We start from the raw sequence: 12,062 nt of genomic DNA on the forward strand, positions 1-12,062 counted from the left end.
GTAGAAAACCCAGCTCTTGACTGTCCAGCACAGCATATTGAAAACCTTGCTGTTGTGGTTCACTGGTGGCCTCCCACAAATGCTGAAAAGGAGTCGTGCTGCTAGTCTGGAATCTGTGGCAACTCATCAAAAGAAAGAAGCTCTGGGATTGGTCAACAGCACTTATCTCGTGCCCTTTAGTTTCCTTTCCCTAAGAACTCAGTTTTAAAGAGCAACTCTACCCAGTCACTGAAGCACATGGTCAAGAATGAGTTTTATGCCTTTGTATCTATCTTATATAGATCATGTGCTTAGGAAATGGTTGTTTAGGGTAATGATATTAAGGAAACTTTACATTTCATAGACCGTTGGAATAACCGGAACTTCTCTGAAAGACATAAGAGAAACTGTGAATAAAAATCACAGTCACCTGGCTATTTGGGTGAAGCTTTTCAGAGGAAATCAAGTGCTGGCCAAAGAGCTGGAGGTGAAGGTGCTTGCAAGGGATTTCTGACATCGTTTCAACTACGGTAAGTGTTTTGGAAAAAATGGTAGAGGCAGGAGACATGAGACATGAGAACAAGAAAAATAATTACCTTGTACCCCCAAGTGTAGACACTGGGTTCACACACTTTTTATGAGAAAACTTCTAAGGATGCCACTAGGAAAGCTCATTGAGGTGGAAGTAGGTGCTGGGGTGTGTACCAGTTTTAAACCTGAGGGTGACTTACAGTCCCTTGAGGTCATAGGTAAGGTGGCTGGGCAATTAGAAGTTCCAGTTTGAGGCAGCCAGATGAGATGTGGTGGGCACCTGAAACTCTGTCTTTTAAGGTTCAAATGTGAATCTAGGTTTGTGGGAGTCTACCTAGGGGCTATATTTTAGAAAGAAGTGCCTTTTGCAATCATGTTCCCTTCCATGCCCTGTCCCCAACCTGTCCATTCCAAAGCATTTGCTTTCAACCAGTGAGGCTGCTCAAGGTTTTGCCTGTTATGGAGTCACAGACACTCGAGGTTTTAAATTATGTGCAATTCAGTGACAACTCAATGTCCAGACTAGCCTTTATAACTCAAATACAGATTGGCTATCCAGAATTGGTAATAGCAAATGTGCCATACTTGGCTCATGTCTATTTTGAGGTTTTGCTATTAGACATTGAAAGTTTGATCTTCAGTTTTCCCTGACATTCTTGCTTTATGCCGTTCCACTGATATGCCCTTCCTTATACTATCTGCTTATTAAAACATTATTCCTCAACATTTCCCAGCTTACATGCCCCTTTTTGAAACTCAGTCGTCTTCTATGCACACTCCCCAACCACTCCAACCTAAAGAGATTCCTCTGTCCTCTGAACTTTCATTGCATTTATTACCCAGACACACATTGAACACTTGTAAATTATCTTGTTTTCTTTTAATTTTCCTGTTTTCATTTCCCCAACTACAGAGGAAGGTCATAAAGGGCAGTACCTTATTCACATAAGGTTCCTGATTCTAGAGTCAGACTGCCTACATGTCAATCCTTGTATTGTTACTGACTGACTGTATTTTTGGTCTGTTTTTTCATCTGTAAAATGGAAATTGTGATATCTATTCTCTCATAGGGGTTTTGTGGGAATTGTATGAGAGAACACATGCAAAGTGCTTAGAATAGTGCCTGGAACATGGTAGGCATTCACTAAATGTTAGCAGTTATAATAATTATCCAGTCTCTTACCTCCAAAGGACCTAATACAGTGCCTTGGTCTAGCAGGCATCCTCAAACTATGGCCCGCGGGCCACGTGCGGCCCGCCGAGGACATTTATCCGGCCCGCCGGGTGCCGCTGCCGGTCCTGCTTAGCAGCCGACTCGTCCCGGGCCCGCAGTGCGCATAGGAATTTTTTCATAGTTTTTTTTTTTTAACTATAGTCTGGCCCTCCAACAGTCTGAGGGACAGTGAACTGGCCCCCTGTTTAAAAAGTTTGAGGACCCCTGGATAGCTATGCTTAATCAATATTGAGTGGAATTTAGTTGAGTCCGTTCAGGGAAATAAGGTTGATTACATGAGTGGATATTGTGGAGTAGGGGAACTCCCTGGCTTTTAACAAATCATGCCAATGATGCCATCACTTACTGCTGTCAGCCACGCAGGCTTTCTAAGTCCCCACCCCTCCCTAGTACTGCTTAAGAGACTTTTGAGGGTTTGGCTCAGTAATAGGAGATGCTTTTCCAAAGCAAGCTTCCCTTCCTGCCAATAAAAACAAAAAACCTGGCTGCAGAGAGCAGGCTGCCAGACTTCCTAAGGGTCTTAAAGATGGGACTAAAAATGTGGACCGGAGGGCTTTCGTGTGCTCAAAAAGTCTACGAGCCAGCTGTTTTATCTACTACCCCACAAAGACTGGCCTACTGAAGTGGAAAGCAGGCTCAGTGAGATGCTCGCCTCTCATCTCAGGTGTTAGGATGCCCACCGACACCAGCCAGTGGAGCGCTCTCAGCTAGGACCCCATCATCAATAGCTGAAGAGCAACAGATGCCAGCCAAATAGGTGAGGATCTCTGTGCTGTTCCCCGAAGCCATAAAGGCAGATTTATTTTCTTTTAAAAAGAACATTGAACTAGAAAATATAATGTTTGAGCCACATAAGCATCATGGACATCACTACAATTAAGTAGTCCAAGCAAATTCCACAATTCCAGACTTAAACCATATATGCCCTATTGAAAACAATTCAGAGAGGCAAGAAATAATTCTATTGAAGGGGAGAAAGTGTTATCAAGTGCATGAACTCTGTTCCAGTGAAACAAATATGTGCTCTGGATGCAAACAGATCTGAATCCTTCATATTCAAGCTGTGTAATGTGGGGAATTCTTCCAACCTCAATTTTCTGACTGATAAAGGGGATCATGCCATATAGCTGTGGTGAACCTTAAATGAGAAAATGCAGTTAGACCAGGCTACCTAGTGTGTGGCTCACAGTAGGGGCGCAATCCACCTAAGTTCCCTTCCCTTTCACTCTAAAAGGGGCTGCATCCTGCCCGAGGCTAGCAGTGAGGCGCCTGGTGACAATCCCACAGGCCGGGGAATTAGAGTATTTCAGCATTTCTGAAATGCTGACCTAGATTGTGCTGGATGTTGTACAATTCACAAAAGTTGTTCCCATTGCTTTTCACCCTCGCAGCTCAGGAGCCCATGTCAGTGTTGAAGGCTGTCTCCTCCCAACCTCCCGAAAGAGATCTGGATTTATCCCAGGTTTAAACTTGATTTTGACATATTGCCATTTCCAACCAGGCCAGCTTCCTTGCTGAAAGAAGTCCTTCCAAGAAATCCCAACAGCTTCATTTGTTTAAATTCCCTTACTGGTCTTGCTGATGATGGCCGCGGGTTTTCCTCATTACGGTTTATCGATAATAAGCGAACGACCACGGGAAACTTGCCCTAAGAAGTCAGACTCTCGATTTCCTTGACTGCCCAGGGAAGATGCGTGTTCTTGCTGGGCGAAGGTGTCGCCGGGCGGGCAGGCGCCCTCCTGGACGCGGCCGGGGAGCGGGGCGGGGAGGTGGGGACCCCGGGCTGGGCCGGTGAGGGAAGGGGCGCGGGGGGCGGAGGCCGGGGACGGCGACAGCCCCGGCGGCCGGGTCGAGCCGACAGGTTCCAGCAGCTCCCCTCACCCTCTCCACGCCTCCCGGGTTTTCCCCTCGGCCCGGGGTTTCCTGTTTCAGTTCTCGGTGATCTCCAGCAGCAGGTGCTGGTTTGCCAACCTCGGCTCCCGAGGAGGCGAAGGAGAAGGAACAGAGGGAAGGGGAGGAGGAAGCGGCGCGGCGGCGGCTGCGGGCGGGAGGTCGCGGAGCGAGCAGGCGGGCGGGGAGCCGGTCCGTGCGGCCCGCGGGGCAGCGCGCGCCTGGGCCGGGCCGGCGAGGAGCCGGCGGCCGGCGGCCATGGGGGCGCCTCCCGCTCGCCCCGCGCCCTAGCGGCGGCCGCGGCGGCCCAGGGCCGAGGCGAGAGCGGCCGCCCGAGGCCCCGGGCTGCCCTCGTCCAGGACGTGCTGTGATGGCCGCTGAGAAGACGCTGCAAGTAGGTAGAGCAACGCGGCCGGGCCGCGCGCGTGCGGGGAGTTGTGCAACCGGAGGGCGCGGGCCGGGCCGGGGGAGCGCGGAGCGGGCCGAGGGCGCCGCTGTCGCTGCGGCCCCGCACCCGTCGCCGCCTCTCGCGCGGTCGGCCATCCGGGTAGCGGTCCGCAGGTTTGTCCCTCGGGAAGGGGTGGAGGGCCACGGGGGGTGGGGGCGGACGGGGGCGGGGGCGGCGGCGGCGATCTCAGGCCCAGCGGGTCGGACGCCCGGAGGTGGAGTCGGGAGCTCCGCGGGCCCCGGGCCCGAGCCAGGGCCCGGGCGGGGTGAGGGAATAGCCGAGCGCATCCTCCCTCCGGCAGCGCCCCCCGCGGGATCTGGGGCGAGGGAGGCCGGTCTCCGCCCGTGGCCTAGGGCCCCGTCCACTCCCGGCCGCCCCGGGCTCGGCCGCCGAACGTGGAGGCGAACGGCGCCCCATGGAAACGGACCGCAGCCCTGCTCCGCGGCTCAGCCCCGCGCGCTCGTGGGTGAGGCATCCGACATCGCCGGCCCCAGCCATTCGCTTTTATTATCCATCCATCCTGCACCCAAACGGCCCCCGCGCCCGGGCCACGAAAACCCCTCGCCCCTCCGACCCTCCTGCTGCCCTCCTGCTCCCCTCACTTCAGTTCAGCCAATTTCCATTTCCCCCAGCGTTCATTTTAGCTGCGCTGGTTCTCATGTTTAACTCCATACAAAGACGTGTTACAAACATAACTTGAAGACACGAATCCCACTTTTCCCTAAACTGTCTCATCTTTCACCCCTTTTAAATTCCTTAAAAAACAGCCTTACTCTATCTGGGTTTCTGGCCTTTTGGGTAACCAATAACAATCCTGATTTGTGCTCCGTGTATTGTGATCAAGAGGCGAAATGCTAATTCAGATTTAGGGAGAGTTTTCCTATTGGTTGCAAGACCGAATTGGAATATCCCCAGGCCCATGAGGCCCTCCTTGATTCAGATCCCTCCCCCACCCCCCTGCCCCTTATTTTTTTAAATCATCTTAGAATGGATGCAGAAATACTTCTGGCTAAGCACTCTACATTTAGGAATTTGGAGAAGTTCTTCATTTCTTCACTTACTTCATCATATTTTTCGAATAGAAAACAGTGGATGGACCTCAAACATATTTTTTGGACTTCCCAAAAACCACAAGAAGTCACAAGAAGTAACAATATATGTTTTATCTTTTTAAACTCAATATATTTAGGGTTCAGTGGGTATGACTTCCGTTGGTCACTTACACATACAATTTTGGTAGTAATATTTAATATTGGTGTTATTTAATATTTGGATATAAAAATAGTGAAACCAAATATTTGTGAAATTATCTTATTTTGATCATCGAGGACAAGGCTTATTTCAGACGTGGCCTCTCGCCTCGTCTCTTTTCTTTCAATTTGGCATTCTTATTTTAAGTTACCTAAATCTGTCTACTTGAAGATACCCCAAAAACATCAGAATGGTCCAGTAACTGACTATAATTCAGAATGTTTAATTGAGTGTTTTTATTTCATTTAAGAATGGGTTTTACTTTTCAAAGTAATTTACAATTCGACCTCTAGCATATGGTCATCACAAAAGTACTCAAAACTATAAGGAAAATAAAATGCACTTTTAAGCAAAAAAAAAAAAAAAAAAAAAAAAAAACCCACAAAAAAGAAGCCAGTATTTTCTAGCCTGCATGTTATAATGAAAGTCTAATGAAACTATTTATTATAATGGAAAATATTAAAGGATAGGAAACAGAAACTTGGAGTGTTTGTATGCTGATGAGAGTTTTTAATAGTCACTTCCTTTTACTACATTTTTGTTTTAATTAACAGACTAATAAAGATATCCTACTTTATATTAATGGCTTCTCTAGAGCTCTGCTTTCATGGATTACATCTGCCAAATTGGACCCCAAGTGTTTAATGAAAATTGTATTTTTTTTTAATTTTTTCATTCTACAACTAGGTCACCTTGTCTTCATTCTAGCAGCCCACAATGGTTCCTACATTTAATTTTATTTTCTATAACAGATGTAAAAGTGTTGCTATCATTTTATAGCTTTTTATGCCATTTTATATCTTTCATGTTTTTTGTTGTTCTTGTACGTAAATCCAGAAGAATTCTACTTTCATTCTGGTTTGATTGCAGTGTTAAAGAAACAAGTTGTGAAGTAGGGTTTTTATTCTTTTGGTGTTAGAATCTAGGATTGTAAACTAATCTACAGCCATTGTTCTTTTGAGACTGATAAACTATTCCCTCAGCAAATAATTATTTAGTATCAAGTCTCTGTGCTATGTAAGGCCCCTGACCTGTAAAAGGAGATTATGAACAGAACACAATGCCACATCAAATGTTCTCTGTGACAGGAGGGAAGAAGTATTGCAGGTACTGGGGAAGGCTGCATTCCAGGTCTCAAAGATAGGATACTAGTATGCTAGTACCTGCCTTTGCATACCTTGGAGATACTGCAGGTTCCTTTCTAGACTACTACAATAAAGGAATTTTTTTGCTAGTGGAGGGTCTTGCTTTCAATTTGGAAAACAAAACAAAAACTCAACATTTGTGAGCAGCACAATAAAATGAGGTTTGCCTGTAGATAGAGCTGGGTGGGAGTCATTTCTAAATGATTATGTACTGTGAATCAAGGGACGTTGGCAGGGAAGCAGGGAGTGGGTGGCCTAGCGTGTCTAGAGCATTAAGATGGGAGTATTGGGTGATTAAGTTGGTGAAGATAGTTTGGGGGGGTATAGTGCTTGGAAAGAGAAATATTAAGTAACAAGGTCAGTAAAAAGAATTTATTAAATCAGGATTCCAAATTTAAATAAAAAATATTGAGATTCTAGGGTTCGATCTCAAATATATCAGATTTTCTAAAAAATCTTCATGGTTTTTTAAAAAATATATTTTTATTGATTTCAGAGAGGAAGGGAGATGGAGAGAGAGATAGAATCATCAATGATGAAAGAGAATCATTGATCGGCTGCCTTCTGCACACCCCACACAGGGGATCAAGCCTATAACCCTGGCATGTGCCCTGACCAGGAATCAAACCCTGACCTCCTGGTTCATAGGTCTGCACTCAACCACTGAGCCACTCCACTCCAGCCAGGCTTTTCTTGTGTTTTAAGTGTTAATATGCCTCATGGACCTACAACATATAAAATCTCATGCCTTAAAAAGCTATAATGTGAGATTCATCAAAAACATATTATAATCATTGCTGTTTCACTATTGACAGTTCAGGGAAATGATCAACACTTGAGAATGTTTGTGGTTTTTTTTTAATCTATTTCATCCCAAAAATATATTCACTTTTTCACTCAGTATGATTTTCTCTTTAATTTTTCTATTTGACAGAGGATTGTTTTACTATATTAAAAATGAAAATAGACTATAATCACCCATAAAGCCTGCTATGTATGATTTTATGTCACAACAATGACAGTAATTCTTACGCACAGTGAACTAGCCTAAAGCAAAGCCCAGCAGCACATTCTGAACATTCAAAGCATTCTGCCTTTAAGGAAATTATCATATCAGATAGGGATTAAGTAGAAAATCCCAAGGTCTCCCTGCTTGCTTGGACATTTTTCCCTAGCTACCCTCACCTTTGCCTGGCTCAGCCTTGTTATTCAGGACTCAGCTTAGATCTTAGTTTACTCCATTGTAGTTTAAGATTGATAACTTATTCTGCCGCTCGTTGTTCTAAGTGCTCCACCTGTATTCATGCGTTTAATACTTACTACACTCCTATGAAAAACTATTTCATTACTCTTTTTTTTCTGATGAGGAAACCAAACCACAGTGTGGTTAAGTAACTTAATGGGCCTCACATTAATGCCCGAGCGAGAGTTCCAACATAGGCTGAGTCGGTGTTAGTCAAATATTAAGGTCTCTGGAACTTAGTACATGTTAATAAGTGTGTCTATTATTGTGAGGTTTAAAATATATAATAGAATCATCTTCCTTGGGAGTTTGGTTCTTAAAAGATACATCTTTTTCTTCTATCACTGGAATTAATATTTTTTATAGAGCTTTGTATCCCACCTTCCCTTCCCCTTGTAATGTACACAGAGGATTTTCTTAGTATATGTTAAGAATATTTCAAATGTTTTCTTCCTGAGAACCTGTCATTTAGTCATTCTCCTGTTTCACTTAAACATTTGGGTTTCTTTTGCCAAAATTTTAATATCATGCCGAAACCGGTTTGGCTCAGTGGATAGAGCGTCGGCCTGCGGACTGAAGGGTCCCGGGTTCGATTCCGGTCAAGGGCATGTACCTTGGTTGCGGGCACATCCCCAGTGGGAGGTGTGCAGGAGGCAGCTGATCGATGTTTCTCTCTCATCGATGTTTCTAACTCTCTATCCCTCTCCCTTCCTCTCTGTAAAATATCAATAAAATATATTTTAAAAAAAAATTTTAATATCATAATGCTTAAGTTGACTATCCCAGTAAAATAATTTTTTTCTCTATCTATGTTCTTAGGATGGATTCCTAGAAGTAATCATCCAAGATAATAAGTATGCTTTAAGGTTTTTTATGCCAAAAAGCTTTCCAGAAAAGTTGTGCTGATGTACACACCCATTAGCAAAGCAAGAGTGCTCATTGCATACCATGTTTGAATGCACTAAGTATTAGCACTTAAAAGTTTGACAATTAGTTAGATGAGCATTAATATCTAATTTAAATATTTTTTCTAACTTATATTTTAAATTATTAAAGTACTGCAAGTTGATTAAAAAGAAGCAAAGTTAAGAGAGTTAAAACCACCTAGAATTTCATTATCCAGAAATAATGTCTGTAAATATTTTGATAAATGTTTTCCTGACAATTTTTAATTCCTGTATAGAATTTTTACTTGGGTTTTAAAGTAAAAACACATAAGCATTTTCTAATTTCCTAGTTTTCAGCAAAATTACTTGCTTCTGTGTTTTCAAAATACTATATATTTTCCATAACACTTGGCATATTTAGTAATACTTAACTGTTTCTTCTTTGTCTCTTACTTCTTTTCTGCTTTCTGTGTGTCTCTGCTCTTCATCTAGAAAACAGGAAAATACTACCTAGACCATAAGGATTACCTAATAATACAAAAATGTCAATAACAGTAGCTTATACTGTGCCTCGGATTTTTTATCTTGATCATAGTCTCTAGGCTCCCTGAGGGTAAGTCTCTGTGGTCCCAGTCTTCTACTTGGCACATAGTGGAAAACTTCATGAATGTGTTTTTATTATTAAAGGCTGCATAGTACTTTAAATAATAATCTGATGTGAGTAGGGTGAACAAAAGCCAGTACATGATTAAGAGAGTCACTCAATAACAGAGCAAAAAGCACAATTGTTGTTACCTAAACATTTGTAAGTTAACTTAGAATTCCTAATGTGTTTTCTTGAGGGGCCATACATATTTGCCTTATCCTATATAATAAAAGGCTAATATGCAAATTGACCGAACGGCAGAACAACTGGTTGCTATGACGTGCACTGACCACCAGAGGGCAGATGCTCAATGCAGAAGCTGCCCCCTGGTGGTCAGTGCGTTCCCACAGGGGAAGCACCACTCAGCCAGAAGCCAGGCTCACAGCTGGCCAGCGCAGTGATGGTGGCAGGAGTCCAACTGCCGGGGAGTGGGCCTAAGCTGTCAGTCGGGCATCCCCCGAGGGCTCCCCAACTGCGAGAGGGCACACAGGCTGAGGGACTCCCCCCCCGAGTGCATGAATCTCATGCACCGGGCCTCTAGTAAGAATATAATTAACCTTAACTACCCCACTTAACAGAAGAAGGATATTGTAAAAGTGAATTTTCCAAAAAGTTAGTCTTTAAAGTCTTTCAGTAGCAAACTATTTTAACTATTTTAAATGGAAGAATGTGTACACATGCATTTTATTTTTCTACCTTCAAATAATAGGTAGCCTGTAAATTCACTTATGAAATATAATAATAGCTAACATTTATTGGGCAGTAACGCTATGCAATGCATAGTATTAAGCATTTATGTTACCTAATTTAGTTTTAAAACAGTTCTATATGGTTTACACTGTTGTTTTGCCTACCTTCCATGTGATGGAGTGCATGCCTAGAGATATTAATCTTACCAAGGTTAGTGAGGTTTCTGATTTATCCTAATCTAAATAGCAATAGTTGTCATGCTTTTTTAAAGATGGTGGGGATAGCAGAATTCCATGATTTTTATTGATTTACTAGGGGCCCGGTGCACGAAATTTGTGCACTGGGGTGGGGTCCCTCAGCCCAGCCTGCCCCCTCTCACATACTGGGAGCCTCCAGGGGAATTCCTACTGAGGTGACTGGGCTGATCAGGGGAAGGCACCAGCCCCATCACCCTGCTGCTACAGCCACTGCCAGCCACCGCAGCCACCAAGGTGTTTTCATCAACATGGACTCCAGTCCCTTCACCATGAAAAAATGACAACTTCTTTAAGCATTTTCAAGATGTGTCTTTCATAGGATATGACATTTCTTTATTTTTTTTTTTTTATCCTCACCTGAGGATATGTTTCCATTGATTTTTAGAGAATGTGGAAGAGAAAGGGAAAGACAGAGAGAAAGATCAAAGTAAGAGAAACACTTTGGTTGCCTCCTGCATGAGCCCTGACCTGGGCCCCAGCCAGGGAGGAGCCTGCCCTTGATCAGAATCGAACCGGACCCTGCGGTTGGCAAGCCTAGGCATCCACTGAGCCAAAATGGCTAGGGCAGGATATGACATTTCTTATTCCTCCAGCAGCGGACCTTCCTTTTTTATTCCAGGAGTGTGGTGGAAAAACCCTAGATCACCTTTTTGGATTCTTATACCCAGGTTACTAAGAATATTACCAGTGGCAAACAGGGAGCTTAGCCAATGAGTGGTCAGAAAAGGTATTTCCTCTGTAGTTCACACCAATTGCCTCTGATCTCTGGCTCTGCCCCTGCCAAGGCCTAAAGCCACCCGGCCTGGGCAGGGACCCCTCAGCTCCCTCCCATCACCAGCTCCACCCCTGCCAAGGTCTAAAGCCTTGGGGACTGGGCAGGGGCCCCCCAGCTCCCTCCCATCACCAGCTCCACCCGTGCCAAGGCCTAAAGCCTCGGGGACTGGGCAGGGGCCCCCCAGCTCCCTCCGATCGCCCAATCACCCGTCTCTGCCCCTGCCCAGGCCCCAAGCCTCTGGCCAGGGCTTGGGGCCTGGACAGGGGACCCCCAGCTCCCTCCGATCGCCGGGCTCCACCCCTACCAAGGCCCCAAGCCTCTGGCCGGGGCTTGGGGCCTGGGTAGGGGACCCCCCAGCACCCTCCAATTGCCCGATCGCCCAGCTCAGCCCCTGCCCAGGCCCCAAGCCTCTGGTTGGGACAGGGGACCCCCAGCTCCCTCCAATCGCCCGATTGCCCGGCTCTGCCCCTGCCCAGGCCCCAAGCCTTTGGCCAGGGCTTGGGGCCTGGACAGGGGACCCCCAGCTCCCTCTGATCGCCAGCTACACCCCTGCCAGGCCTATAGCCTCGGGGCCTAGGCAGGGGACCCCAGCTCCCTCCGATCGCCTGGCTCCACCCCTGCCCAGGCTCCAAGCCTCTGGCCGGGGCTTGGGGCCTGGGCAGGGGACCCCCAGCTCCCTCCAATCACCCAATCACCCAGCTTCGCCCCTGCCCAGAAATCCCCTGGCTCAGGCCCTTCCCAGGTTGCTCAGGACCCACAGGGGCCTACCTCGGAGTGACCTGGGTGCTGAGAAAGTTCCCGGGACCCAGGCTGCTAGGCGCCTACATATGCAAATTAACCTCCATCTTTGTTGGGTTAATTTGCATACTCACTCTGATTGGCTGTGGGCGTAGAAGAAATACAGTCAATTTACATGTTTGTCTATTATTAGGTATGATGATATCAATAATTTTTGGTGTTTCCTCCTTGATGTTAGCTGTTCCTTGCTGACATTGTCACTCCCTCCTTCTATTATGCAGCAGGTATCTGCTGTGGACTATAAAACTATAAAAACAGCTAATGTTATTTCTAAAATAAAAGTATTTA

The 12,062-nt window shown here is 45.6% G+C and overlaps 1 protein-coding gene across 1 annotated transcript in view; it reads left to right on the top strand.

Moving 5' to 3' along the window:
• Nucleotides 1-3,824: 3,824 nt before the first annotated feature.
• The window catches only part of ZC3H12C (zinc finger CCCH-type containing 12C), a 62,084-nt gene continuing 53,846 nt past the window's right edge, over nucleotides 3,825-12,062 (top strand). The window contains exon 1 of the mRNA XM_080641544.1: nucleotides 3,825-4,028. Coding sequence (XP_080497670.1) covers nucleotides 4,005-4,028 — 24 coding nt within the window. The 5' untranslated portion in view covers nucleotides 3,825-4,004. The remainder of the gene's footprint in view (nucleotides 4,029-12,062) is intronic.

Source organism: Plecotus auritus (genome assembly GCF_963455305.1).
Source record: "Plecotus auritus genome assembly, chromosome: 9".
Lineage (NCBI taxonomy): Eukaryota > Metazoa > Chordata > Mammalia > Chiroptera > Vespertilionidae > Plecotus > Plecotus auritus.